Consider the following 14,814-nt stretch of genomic DNA (forward strand, 5'->3'; position numbering starts at 1 on the left):
TTCAGAAGGTGGTGGTAGAGATTATTGGCATTCAATAGATATTATGTTTGCATTATTGAAACGTTGTGGATCAAATTTAGCTCAAACTAAACATATCTTTGACTATACACCCCCCCCCCCTTCCATTGTGTCACATCTAGGCCTGTCACAATTATTACATCATTGTCTAATTGCAATTATTTGAGATAATCGTCATAATCTTTTCCATGTTGAAAAATGTTCACACATTTTCAAATATAAAAAAGCAGAAATAGCAGATCTACAAGCTTACAACGTGTTGTAAGCTTGTAGATCAGCTATTTCTGCTATTTTCAAATGTATAAAATGATTAAATATGTCAATAATGTCCGTATATGTAAGTTATTTGTCATATCTGGCCTGTGCAATTTTTGATTATTTTTGATAAAAGGCAAACATACATTTATTTTGTATTCATATTTTCCAATTCATATGTTCATCATTCAAATGTAAATATGTTTAAATGAACACTAATAGTTTCATATGTCACTAATTATTTTATTTACTCCAACAGGTGACTTTAAACTGACCTCTAAAGGCTATGCTGAGGTTGAGGAAGGTGGTAATGTCACCCTCCCCTGTCACCTCCCTCCTGGGACCAACGCGGTTTCCATGACAATCAGGTGGTTTAAGATGACAGAGTGCATTTACGTGTATAAGAAAGGTCAGGTGATAGAGGGGAGGGGCTATGAGGGCAGACTGTCCCTGGACGCCCAGGAGCTGAAGAAAGGCAATGTGTCTCTGATACTGAAAGACTACAATAAAGAGACAGATGGAGTATGTTACATCTGTCAGGTCCAACATGGAGGACAGGAGGTGGAGGTTGCTGTGGCAGTAAACGGGGGTAAGTGTTGTACTGTCACAGTGCATTATTATTAACCTTGACATGTACAATGATGTGATCATGTTAATCTCTTCATGTATTAATAACATTGTGCTTTCATATAATGTCTAGAATTGTTTACAGCAGTGGTTCTCAACCAGTGGTCTGGGGACCACCAGTGGTCCTTGGACCTGGGGGCGGGGGGACCAGGGGGTCCCTAGCTAAATCAGTTAACATAGCGTCACAATCATTTCAACCACTTAGCTTTGGCTATTTTTGAAAAATCATGAAAATGTGTGCAAATCTTTGAATATATATATATTTTGTTTTTAAAGCACAGTTTTCATTCAAATATTTGTTTCTGGGGGGCCCTGGCACAAAACACTTTCATATGGGGGTCCGCAGCCAAATGTATCAATTTAGGGGTCCTTGGAAAACATGAAAACCACTGGTTTACAGTAATCTGAGTCTTCATTATGTTTCATAACGTGGCTGTTGAGCAGAAACCTTGTATCTCCATATTTAATCTTTATATGTTTTGTCATAAATCAATGTCCTACTTTATACTTTGTGGTATGACAGTGTAACACAAAGGTACGTAAATAATCCATCTACAAAGAGAAATTTGCTCTCTCTGTGACTCAAACTAGTGAAAATAGCCGATCTACAAGCTCACAATGCATCACGATGCTGCGTGTTGTGAGCTTGTAGATCAGCTATTTTCAAACGTGTTCTTTTTTACTCTAGAAAGTATTTGATTACTTTTTATCATGACATTATTTAAAAAAAATGTTTGAAATGTCTTTAATTTCTTAATTATTATTATTATTTTTTTATCTTTTGAAATAATAAGGTAAAGAATGGTAGGAAACAAAAATAAAAGAGATATTAAAAAAAAAAAGAACAGAGGTTTACTCGTGACCCATAAGCATTGGTCCGTGACCCAAAGATGGGTCCAGGCCCACTGTTTGGGAAACACTGGTCTAGATCAGTGGTTCTAAAAACTGGGGTTCGGGGACCCCAAGGGGTCCTTGGGGGGTCCCAGGGGGTCCCCAGTAAAATGTGTTGAAACAGAATCACAATCATTTTAACCAAACATTTTCAGATGGGGGTCCGCGGCTAATACATCAATTTGGGGGTCCTCGACATGACAAAGTTTGAGAACCACTGGTCTAGATGACAACAAATACATTCATCACAGAATGGCCCACAACAGTGGTTCTCAAAGTGGGTCCCAGGGACCCCCAGGGGTCCTTGAGGAAGTTCCAGGGGGTCCCCAGCTAAATTATTGATAGTTAGGAACCAAATAGACCCTTACTGGACTGTAACTCTGAGAGTGTACACATGGAACCAAATGGACCCTTATGGGTCCATTTGGTTCCATTTGTACTAAATATCAGAAGGAAAGAAGCTCACAGCAAGTCATTTACATGGCAACATCGCTGTTTTTGATTGGCAGTGGTGAAAAAAGTACTCAGATTTTGTACTTAAGTAAAAGTATCAATACCAGTATCAATACCACAATGTAGAAATACTCTGTTACAAGTAAAAGTCCGGAATTATGAAAATGTACTTAAAGTACCAAAAGTAGAAAGTACTGCTTATGCAGAGTGTCCCATTTCACAAGTTTTCAAATGTATAAAATAAATATAAATCTTTTGAAAATAGCAGATCTACAAGCTCACAATGCGTCGCATCGCGATGCATTGTGAGCTTGTAGATCTGAAGTGTGTTTTGTGGTAATAAAATCAAAATCTACAAAGTCACTAGTAAGTTTTCAAATAATTGTAGTGGAGAATGAGAAGACTAATTTCCAGTGGTAGAAAGTAACTAAGTTCATGTACTCAAGTACTATACTTAAGTACAATTTCTACTTTAGTTGGGTATTTCCAATACTACTACTTCTACTCCACTACATCTCAGGGGCAAATATCGTCCTTCTACTCCACTACAATTATCTAAAAACCTTAATTACCATACTAGTTACTTTATAGATTTAGATTATTATTACAAAAAAAATACATTAACCACTTCAGCCCTGTATACATTTCAGCCATTTGAAAATAGCTGATCTACAGAAAATAGATCTGCTATTTTCCAAAGATTTTTATACATTTGAAAATTTGAAATGGGACATTCTGTATAATGAGTACTTTTACTTTTGGTACTTTAAGTACATTTTGATGCCAATACTTTTATACTTTTACTCAAGTACATTTTGAATTCAGGACTTTTACTTGTAACAGAGTATTTGTATATTGCAGTATTACATTACTTTTACTTAAGACAAGATAGTGTCCACAAGATATAAATGATATGGACTGAATAGAAACAGTAGATAATCTATCAATGGGCTCAATTGAGTCAGCAGATTCATTTAAATGATGTGATTTTATGTCACTTTTAACAATGTGTTAATGATGAGTCATATTTCTCTATGTGAAGTATCAGTTTTCTAATCATGAATGTGTTTTATCTTTTCATGAATTATGAACATGAATGGGAACAGGATGGCCTGATGGTGAGTATCACATCTATTTTACTTCATGTCCTCATGTGTTTTCTGATTTACATCAAGTTCTCACAATAACAGAACAAATGAATGCATGGTAATATCTCCACAGTGAATAGAAACTTAATTGGCTCACCCCCCCCCCCCCTGCAATTAACTTTTTCATCCACGGCACCAGAATTACATTGTTACCGTATATTCATATTATGGTATGTAATTATGTATTGTTCCCCCTAAGATACAGTATGTCACAAGGAACACTTTGCATTATAGGACAGATTGAAAATAACTTTATACTTGACGCATAAAGATCACATGTTTGAATTAAAACTACAGTGATGAAGATTTCCATCGCTGTTCTTTATTATTCTATTGAGATCCAAGAGACGAGATCTGTTTATTTTAACCCTTTAAGACCGGGAACGCATTTGTGTGTCATTTTAACATTTCTTTAGCTATTCAAAAATAGCAGATCTACAAGCTCATGAGCTTGTAGATCTTCTAGTTTTGAAAATAATTGTGCAAATCTTTGAATATATATATATATTTTTAAAGCAAACATTTTTAACTCAAATCTTTGCTTCTGGGGGATCCTACAAATGTCTTCTAAATCCTAACAGTTTTTTGAGAAAACCTTTGTTGCTATAATATCAGTGGTTCTCAAACCCCCAAAATCATATAAATTTGGCCGCCGACCCCCATCTCAAATTATTGAGTCCCAGGGACCCCCAGATTCCTAGAAGCAGATTCCCATCTGAGTTACAAAAGTTTGATTTAAAAAAATATGTATATTAAAAGATTTGCACAAGTTTTCACAAATTTCCAAAAATTGCAGATCTAAGCTCGTAGCGCGGCGCTCGGTGCCACGCTACGAGCTTAGATCTGCTATTTTGAATAGCCAAAGAAATCTAAAATTACACAGATTCGTTCCCGGCTTTATTGGGTTAAATAAACTATGTTGTGTTCAAATAGTGCTTTAACTACTTAAACCCTATATACAGTACTTCATTGAGTGGGGCCCCACAGGGTTCTTTACTTGGTCCCCTAATTCTTTCCCTCTATACCAAATCTCTTCACCAACAATAGCAGATCTACAAGCTCACATGTCGGTGCAAACAAAAAAAAAGTTTTAAACACATTTTCTCTTCTGGGGGTCCCTGGTGCAAAACATTTTCAGATGGGGGTCCGCGGCTAAATACATTAATTTGGGGGTCCTTGACATGACAAAGTTTGAGAACCACTGGTCTAGATGACAACAAATACATTCATCACAGAATGGCCCACAACAGTGGTTCTCAAAGTGGGTCCCAGGGACCCCCAGGGGTCCTTGAGGGGGTTACAGGGGGTCCCCAGCTAAATTATTGATAGTTAGGAACCAAATGGACCCCTGCTGGACTATAACTCTGAGAGTGTACGTACAAAATATCAGAAGGAAAGAAGCTCACAGCAAGTCATTTACTTGGCATCATCTCTGTTTTTGATTGGCAGTGGTGGAGAAAGTACTCAGATTTTGTACTTAAGTCAAAGTATCAATACCAGAATCAATACCACAATGTAGAAATACACTGTTACAAGTAATGGTCCGGAATTATGAAAATGTACTTAAAGTACCAAACGTAGAAAGTACTCCTTATGCAGAGTTTCCCATTTCACAAGTTTTCAAATATATAAAATATATATAAATCTTTTGAAAATAGCAGATCTACAAGCTCACAATGTGTCGCATGATCGCGATGCGACATATTGTACTATGTACATTGTACTATATACTATACATAAGTACAATTTTGAGGTATTTCTACTTTAGTTGAGTATTTCCAATACTACTACTTCTACTCCACTACATCTCAGGGGCAAATATTATTATATAATATTATGTAATATTGTCCTTCTACTCCACTACAATTATCTTAAAACCTTAATTCCCATACTAGTTACTTTATAGATTTAGATCATTATTACAAAACATACATTAACCACTTCAGCCCTGTATACATTTCAGCCATTTGAAAATAGCCGATCTACAAGCTCACAATGTGTCGCAATGCAACACATTGTGAGCTAGTAGATCTGCTATTTTCAAAAGATTTGTATACATTTGAAAACTTGAAATGGGACATTCTGCACAAAGAGTACTTTTACTTTTGGTACTTTAAGTACATTTTGATGCCAATACTTTTATACTTTTACTCAAGTACATTTTGAATTCCAGACTTTTACTTGTAACAGAGTATTTCCATATTGCAGTATTGATACTTTTACTTAAGACAAGATAGTGTCCACAAGATATAAATGATATGGACTGAATAGAAGCAGTAGATAATCTATCAATGAGCTCAATTGAGTCAGCAGATTCATTTAAATGATGTGATTTTATGTCACTTTTAACAATGTGTAAATGATTAGTCATAGTTCTGTATGTGAAGTATCAGTTTTCTAATCATGAATGTGTTTTCTTTTCATGAATTATGAACATGAATGGGAACAGGATGGGCTGGTGAGTATCACATCTATTTTACTTCATGTCCTCTCATGTGTTTTCTGATTTACATCAAGTTCTCACAATAACAGAACAAATGAATGCATGGTAATATCTCCACAGTGAATAGAAACTTAATTGGCTCACCCCCCCTGCAATTAACCTTTTCATCCACGGCACCAGAATTACATTGTTACCGTATATTCATATTATGGTATGTAATTATGTATTGTTCCCCCTAAGATACAGTACGTCAGTATGAACTACCACGCTAATAACAAAAAGAAACTCACGATGATTTTAAGAGATTGTATGATTTGAAGATCGAAAAACAACAGAAAAAGAAAACACAGCTCACGGTAACTAAAGCTCCACTGGCTAAGAGAAACGATCCACAGATCGTATAAAACAATTAAAAGAACGCTTTTTGAAACGCTTCCGTCTTCCGGTGAAAACGAATGGAATTCTGGGTAACGCAGTAATAGACGAACGGCCTGCAGTGACGGTAATGACCAGCAGAGGCTGCTAAAAATCGTTTTTTTGAAATCTGCACTGTACAACTTTAATTATTTTATAAGATTTTCAAAAACGCTAACCAAAAATGAATATTCAAATATCTTTAAGAATAATTGAATTACTACAAATATAAGCTTTTAAGAAATAGTGAAAATAGCAGATCTACAAGCTCACAAAGTGTTGCACTGTTATGCATTGTGAGCTTGTAGATCTGCTAATCTCACTATTTTCTCATTTGGGTCTCAAGCCAAACATTTTGCGAACCATCGGTCTAATGCATACTACACTGGGGGTCCTCAAGTAAAAGAAAACACATACACATGCATTAAAACAACATTAATGCTGTCTTCATATCCTGATGATATCTTAACTTAAACCCCATATGGGTAACCGGAGTCCCTCAGGGCTCAATTCTAGTGTATTTTCTGTTTTCTGTTATTGTGGGGAAAGCTTTCGCTGAAAATAGCCGATCGACAAGCTCACAATGCGACGCAACGCGTCGCATTGTGAGCTGGGGTTTAAGTGGTTAAAGTAATATTACCAAACTAATTGTACTTGTTTTAATAATTCAAAATAATGACCCAAGGTATCAGGTTAACTCAATGCTTGTGGTTGAGCATTGTGAGGAGAGTGACATCATCATAATACACAGGAAGCAGTAATTCAGCTCATATTAACATTAATATTTACAATAATAGGTTTATGATTATCTGATGTGTTCATATTATTTTAAAGCTGCCTGTTCTTCATCATGTACATGTATGCAAGAGTTGAATGTGATTTAATATCAAATGTATTGTCCAGTCAGTATGACATGTTAATCTGATGAAGAGTTGTTATCAAAACACATCTTAACTGTTTTTATGTAGTTAAAGGTGGAGCTGAACGGTACCTCAGAGCTGAGACAGCAGAGTATAAGATTGAAAGAAAGGAATCAGTTCATCAGCTTGGTAAGTATGAGAGGTGATAACAAATAGAAACTAACTGTATGTTAACTTTAACCTTTATTATACTGTCTTTATTATCAGTCAGTCACAGTTATGAGTGTGTGTGTGTGTGTGTGTGTGTGTGTGTGTGTGTGTGTGTGTGTGTGTGTGTGTGTGTGTGTGTGTGTGTGTGTGTGTGTGTGTGTGTGTGTGTGTGTGTGTGTGTGCAGCAGACCATAGAAGATACACTCTTGTCCTTTGCTCAATAATGTAGCCTAAATTAAAATTCAAGACATTCTCATAATGACATTAATGTTTATCCTACTTGATGAGACGTCCATTACAGTCCAGCTCCTCAGACAAAGCTAGTATTATAGTAATCCATGGAAGCTGACAGGAACAACACTTTAAATCCCTTTGTGTAAAACCACATAAATATACTGGAGTTTAGCATTAGTAGTTCCCTTAGCATTAGCAATGACATGAGGTATTTTTTTTTGCCTTGAAGTACAGTAATTGAAGGCAGAGAGTTGACAAAGGTTTTGTTTTTTTGCCTTGAAAATAATGAAGGCAGACACAATTATGATGTCTGTTTTGCATAGCTCAACTCACTCAAGGACCCCTAAATGTATTTGACTGCAGACCCCCATCTGAAAAAGATGTTGTGGCATCCAGGGACCCCCCATACAAGATTTGTGTTATTATAAAGTTTCGAGGATTCCATTTTCAACTTTTTTCAAGATTACTTTGAAAATATGAGATCTACACGCTCTATCTATCTATCTATCTATCTATTAGGGGTGTGCCGATATATCGTCCCGCGATATATCGCGATACGTTTTCGCGACGATATGTATCGTTTTGGAAAAAAAATATATTGTTTTTGAAAAAAAAAAAAAAAAAAAACTTTTTTATTTTTACAATCATAATAATCAGGCATGCAAACGGGCCCGAAGTGAAAAGAGTGACAACATGTTTTTTTTTCGGGTCAGGTGTCACACTATTTGGATTCAAAACGGCTATTGTAGCTGAAAAGCTACAAGTTTGCATGTCTGAATAATGCAAAAACAGAATTATTTGTTTGCATTTTCTTTTTTTCTCCCCCATATATTTTCATAATAAAAAAAGTGCGTATCGTATCGTATCGAAATCGTATCGAAGTTGTGAGCCAAATATCGTATCGTATCGTTTGGTGAAATTAGTGTATCGGCACACCCCTACTATCTATCTCTATAATCTAAAATACAGCAAACAATAAAAACAGCAAACTGGAGAGTTAGATGGAAGTTAAAATATCTCCACACCCCAGTGGTGGAAAAAAGTAAACTAGTAAAAGTAATGTAGAAGTACTCCGTTACAAGTGAAAGTCCGGAATTCAAAACATAGACTGTATAAATGAGATGGACAAAGCCACTCCGCTGCTTTCTACAGACCGAAAATGAAGCCGATTGTACCACGACTGTAGGTCCGCCATCTTTCAAATTTCGCGTCAGAATGAGACCAGACCATTATTGGTTGGGTAGCTTGTTAATCAAGAGCGGGGGGGCGGGGAATGAATGCTATTGGTTGTGTAGCTTGTCAATCAAATCATCCCGCCCCTCCTAGAGAATAGCCTACTTTATCGTCAATTTTAAAATAAATAGGACCATAATTTAGCAAAACGCATATCCTGATGATTGAAAGGAGACTTTAAACTAGCGACTGGAATTTTTATTACAGTAAGAAAATCTAGTCTAAAGTTTGTCAAAAAACCCAGTCTCTTGTGTTAAAATAAATTCTTTCTGACACCGCAGGTCGGCGCAGGGTAAAACAGCGCCACTTTGGCCATTTTGACGGCCTCATCGTAAATATCTAAGACTTGCCCCTTGATTCAAAATTGACTTGAGTAAAAGTACAAAAGTATCGGCATCAAAATATACATAAAGTACCAAAAGTATTAAGTACTCATTCTGCAGAATGTCCCATTTTACAAGTTTTCAAATGTATAAAATTTTTAACAATCTTTTGAAAATAGCCGATCTACAAGCTCACAATGCGCCGCGATGCGACGCATTGTGAGCTTGTAGATCTGCTATTTTCAAATGGCCGAAATTATAGGGCTGAAATGGTTAATGTATGTTTTGTAATAATAATCAAAATCTACAAAGTAACTAGTAACTAAAGTTTTCAAATAATTGTAGTGGAGTAAAAGTGCAATATTTGCCTGAGATGTAGTGGAATAGAGGTAAGAGTACTGACAATTGGAAATACTCCAATTAAGTAAAATGACACAGGACAAAACATAGTCAGATCACCCGTACTCCTACTCACAGCTGTTACTGCTATATGACTATATACTACTAGACCATACCCGTCGGCGCAGCGCATCCGTGGGGGGATATGCGCACATGATCTGGCAACCCGGGAGGCAGTTCGTCCCATAGCTGGGCAGGCCCGTAACCATGGCGACAGTGTTTGACAGAAAAACGCTAATAAGAAGCTGAGATTTGATGAAATGGAAAAACGGGCTTCACAGTTGCGTTCAGATGGTAATGGTCAATGGCTGTGTGCAAAATCAGAGCAATTGGTCCAGCCAGTGAGGAGAACCGGGTGTCTTCACTCACGTACTCACCACCACTACAGAGGTTACTAGAATTATAGTATGATATACTATATGACTATATGACTATATACTATATACTATATGAATATGACTATATACTATATGACTATATACTACATGACTATATGTCACGCTGGACAGAGTGCCGTTTCAAGTCAGGAATTCACCTGCGAGACAGAGTATATGACTCTGCTGCTGTGTGTGTGTGTGTGTGTGTGTGTGTGTGTGTGTGTGTGTGTGTGTGTGTGTGTGTGTGTGTGTGTGTGTGTGTGTGTGTGTGTGTGTGTATGTGTGTGTATGTGTGTGTGTGTGTGTGTGTGTGTGTGTGCGTGTGCGTGTGTGCGCGCGTGTGTGTGTGTGTGTGTGTGTGTGTGTGTGTGTGTGTGTGTGTGTGTGTGTGTGTGTGTGTGTGTGTGTGTGTGGTTCCATGAAAAGTGATAAAAGCAGATCTACAATCTCAAAACACTTCGCATCCTGGAGCGTTGTGAGCTTGTAGATCAGCTATTTTCACTAGTTTGGGTCTCGAGCCAAAAGGTTTGGGAAACGTATGTGCGTGTGCGTGTGCGCGTGTGTGTGCGTGCATTGTGTGCATATGTATTTGCAGTCCTAATATGCAAAGTGTCATGAGCCAGTGTTCGTGGTAAATTGACATGTTTTAAAAATACAATATCATGCCGAATACAAGTGAAAGAGATACGGACACAATATGATTAACTGAGAATGTTGTCTATGGATTCTAAAGTTACACATCTATATTTTATATATGTTCTCTAATAGAAACAGCACTGGGTGTGAGACAAATGACCCAGGATCACAGACAACAGTTCATGAAAATGACCCAGGATCACAGACAGCTGTTCCTGGAAATGACCCAGGGTCACAGACAGCTGTTTGTGGAAATGACCCAGGATCACAGACAGCTGTTTGTGGAAATGACCCAGGATCACAGACAGTTGTTCCTGGAAATGACCCAGGGTCACAGACAGCTGTTTGTGGAAATGACCCAGGATCACAGACAGCTGTTTGTGGAAATGACCCAGGGTCAGAGAGAGCAGTTCCTGAAAATGACCCAGGATCCGAGTCTGTTCCTGGATATGACCCAAAACATGAGAGAGCAAGAGAAAGATCTGCAGAACACCGTGAAAAAGATGGAGCTGAGCAACAAAAAACAAGATAAACTGAACCAGGACCTGCAGGAACAGAGAACCCAAGTAGAGAAGCTCACTGTTCAACTGGAAGAAAGAGAGACTGAACTGAAAAACAAGATAGAGAGAGAGAAGAAAATAGAGGAGAAAGACCAACTACTGAAGATGAGGAAGAAGGAATTGGATGGTGTCATCACAGAAAACACACAACTTGGTGAGAATTAGATCTTTACAAACATTGTTTCACTAGATGACTTTTCTCTTGATGATTGGCCAAAATGTAGTCGGCTAGTATGCCTTACAAAATATAATAATATTCAGATTCAAATACACACAATACACAATTACACTTGAAATGAATACACCACCGGCTAATTATAATGTTATGGACAAGTAAATCAAATAAACACACTATAATGACTATACATAAAGAATAATGCAGCAGCATAAACACACAGGACATCTGCAGCACACCAGTTTTTGATGAATAAAAATAAACACCCGTGTAAGGATAAGGATAATTCCTTTTAACAGGTCGTTCATGAAAGTCCTTGCGGTCTTGTTTCCAATGAGAACCTGTGAGCAATTAGGGGTTAAGAGTCTTGCTCAGGGACAAGTTTCATTTCATCGACACATATGCTGGCCCGGCCTGGAATCGAACCTGGGGCAACCAGGGCCTCTGGCTCCCCAGGCGGGCTCCCTAACCACGGGCTCCCTAACCACTCAGCTATGGCCGCCCTTTGACCAAGTGACCTTCATTACAGATCTGAAGATAGCCACTAGGCTGAAACCTTAATATACAGATGTGCCACTTCAAAACTTCACATGTCCTGCCATCGCCAAGACAGTACATTTTCAGGGGATTCCCAGGGCAATAAGAGGGACAAAGAAGGGCATTTAAAATGCTGAATTATTTTGATGATCACTGCTTTTATGATGCTAATTAATTTGAGCAACTGGTCAAATCACCTTTCGCCTCATAATGAGTCCTTCTTAAACACACATTCTTTTGTTCTCATGTATATGGATGTCTGTTGAAGGGAAAAACGGGGGTGTGTAGTGACAACTTCTTTTCAGGGGCAAAACAGTGCATTTTAAGGGCAGAAAAGGGAGGAAAAAAATGCATTTTCAGGGGACTTTCAGGGAAAGAACAGTAACGTGTGAAGTTTTGAAGTGGCACATCTGTATATATATATATTATCAATGTTATTATTACACAATTATACCACAAATAATAAAACCAACCCCCATCTTGTCTTCAAGGTTCTTCCATGACTCAGCACATTTTGACAAAGATAAAGAGCGAGGAAGCTGAGAAATGTCTGACGACTGTGAGGTGTGAGTTCATTGACAGAGTCTCAGTGACCATCCTGAATTCTCTAATGGACAGACTTTTCAATAAGAAAGTAATCAATGATAAAGAAATGGAGTCAGTTATAGGGGAAATACTCAGGGCAGACAAAGCACGGGGAATTATTGACATGGTGAGGAGAAAGGGAAACAATGCAAGTTCAGAAATGATTGACATGCTTCTACAGCTGGACTCTAAGCTCAGTGAACACCTGCATGAATATTACAGCAACTACCAGAAGACAGAAGACCAGGCCAAAGAGATGATTCAGAGGGACAGTGAGGATAGGAAACACAAGGAAGAGCAGGAGATGAGGGAGAGGTTTGAGAAGGAGCTTGAGGAATCTCAGAGGGAGAAAGCGGAAACCATCCAAGAGCTTAAGGCAAACATCAGTGACCTTAAGTATAAACTGGCTAAACTAGAGAAACAAATGAGGGAGGAGAGGGATGAAGTGAAGAAAAGAGAGCTGGAACAAGAGCTGAGGAATAAGTCTGAGAGAAAAGAGGAGATGGAGAGAAATCTGGAAAAGTTTAAAGAGGAGAGAGAGAACGAGAAGAGAGAGATGGAGGAGAGACAAAGACAGGAAATAGAGAGAGAGATCTATAAAGGAGACGCCAGGGCAGAAGCAGAGAGACACCTGATGAAGATAATCTTGCCTGAGATCTTCAGCGACATCATGACCTCAAAGACAAATATGCAGAGAGAGATTGAGAGACAACTAGAGGAGAAGAACAGAGAGATGAAAGAGAAGATGCAGAGAGAGTTTGAGAGACAACCGGAGGAAAATAACAGAGAGATGAAAGAGAAGATGCAGAGTGAGTTTGAGAGACAACTAGAGGAGAAGAACAGAGAGATGAAAGAGTTAGAGGAAAGACACAAACTTTCACGTTCAGTGTTGAAGGAAGAGATGCTGAACTTATGTTCAGAAATGAACTACAAGATATCTACTTGGTAACATGAGTATAATGTGTAACATATGTGCAACTTAAAAAACAAAATGTAATTCATGGGTTTACTTATTTCACACCTGAGTAAGTCATTTAATATAGTGGTGTTAATCTCTGTACAGTTAATAAGCTCATATAGAATAGCTCTAATTAGCAACGCTCACCTCTACCTTACTTTGCTCAATCTTAAATGAAACCCCAGGAATCATGCATTAAGTTTAAACAATATTTCTCTGAATGTCAAATGTAAATAGCTTCTGTAATGGTTAATTCGTGATGATTAATCTTTAGTTGTCAAATGAAAACATATGTTTAGTTATAACCAGGGACAACTTGGAAGATTTACAGTAAAATAATGAATGATATCCATTGTCTTTCAGGAAGTTGAGATCAGAACTCATAGTAATTAATGATGTAAAGATCACTGGTCACAAAGGTTTTGCCTATATGCTGTACAGATGATATGAAGATTGATGTAATGTTATTAGTTGCCATGCAGTACCTGTCTTTAACATTAAACCACATGAAATATATAATAAATAAATCTACATGGACAGTGTGTCTCATGTTGCTTTGTAACTGTCTTAGTATTACTGTAGAAACTAAACACGTTCAGCAGGGACTACCATATCCCTCACGTATTAGAAGAACAATATCAGTCACCAGAACCAATGACGTGTGTTTTCATTCAATCTATCATAGTTACAATGAAGCTTCAACTTACAATGGCTTTGTATGGGAAGGGGGCGTGTCTGTTCAAATTAATATTAAATATCTAAATACCAGTGGTGTAGCTAAGTACATTTACTCAAGTACTGTACTTAAGTACAATGTTGAGGTATTTTTTACTTTACTGGAGTATTTCTAATTTGTTGTACTTTTACTTCTACTCCATGACATCACAGAGGCAAACATTGTACTTTTACTCCATTACAAATTATTTGAAAACTTTAGTTACTAGTTACTTTGTGTGTTTTGATTATTATTACAAAACATACATTAACCACTTCAGTCCTATATACATTTCGGCCATTTGAAAATGGCAGATCTACAAGCTCACAATACGTTGTGATGTGACACATTGTGAGCTTGTAGATCTGCTATTTTCAAAAGATTAGTCTACCTTTTATACATTTGAAAACTTGTGCAATGGGACAATGTACTTTTAGTACATTTTGAAACCAGTACTTTTGTACTTTTACTCAAGTACATTTTGAATTCCAGACTTTTAGGTGTAACAGTATTGCAGTAGAACATATTATGGTCTTATTGTCCTGTGTTAGTTAACCCTTTAAGACCCTTTAATGACTTATAAATCCTAACAGTATGTTGTTATATCAGTGGTGCTCAAAACATGTTCATGTCAAGGACCCCCAAAATGATCCCCCCCATCTCACAGTATGTTGTTCCAGGGACCCCCATCTCACAGTATGTTGTTCCAGGGACCCCCATCTCACAGTATGTTGTTCCAGTGACCCCCGTCTCACAATATGTT

The 14,814-nt window shown here is 37.5% G+C and overlaps 1 protein-coding gene across 1 annotated transcript; it reads left to right on the forward strand.

Annotated features, from left to right (window-relative positions):
* Window positions 1-651: 651 nt before the first annotated feature.
* Window positions 652-13,731, forward strand: LOC311062829 (uncharacterized protein; the record flags this gene model as incomplete). The annotated part of the gene is made up of 3 exons (XM_084082048.1): window positions 652-862; window positions 10,654-11,235; window positions 12,285-13,731. 3 exons carry the CDS (start codon window positions 652-654, stop codon window positions 13,325-13,327), a joined length of 1,836 nt encoding a protein of 611 aa, XP_083938174.1. The 3' UTR covers window positions 13,328-13,731.
* Window positions 13,732-14,814: the final 1,083 nt, after the last annotated feature.

This window comes from Gymnoscopelus microlampas (assembly GCF_963454915.1).
Source record: "Gymnoscopelus microlampas genome assembly, chromosome: 16".
NCBI classification, from domain to species: Eukaryota; Metazoa; Chordata; class Actinopteri; order Myctophiformes; family Myctophidae; genus Gymnoscopelus; species Gymnoscopelus microlampas.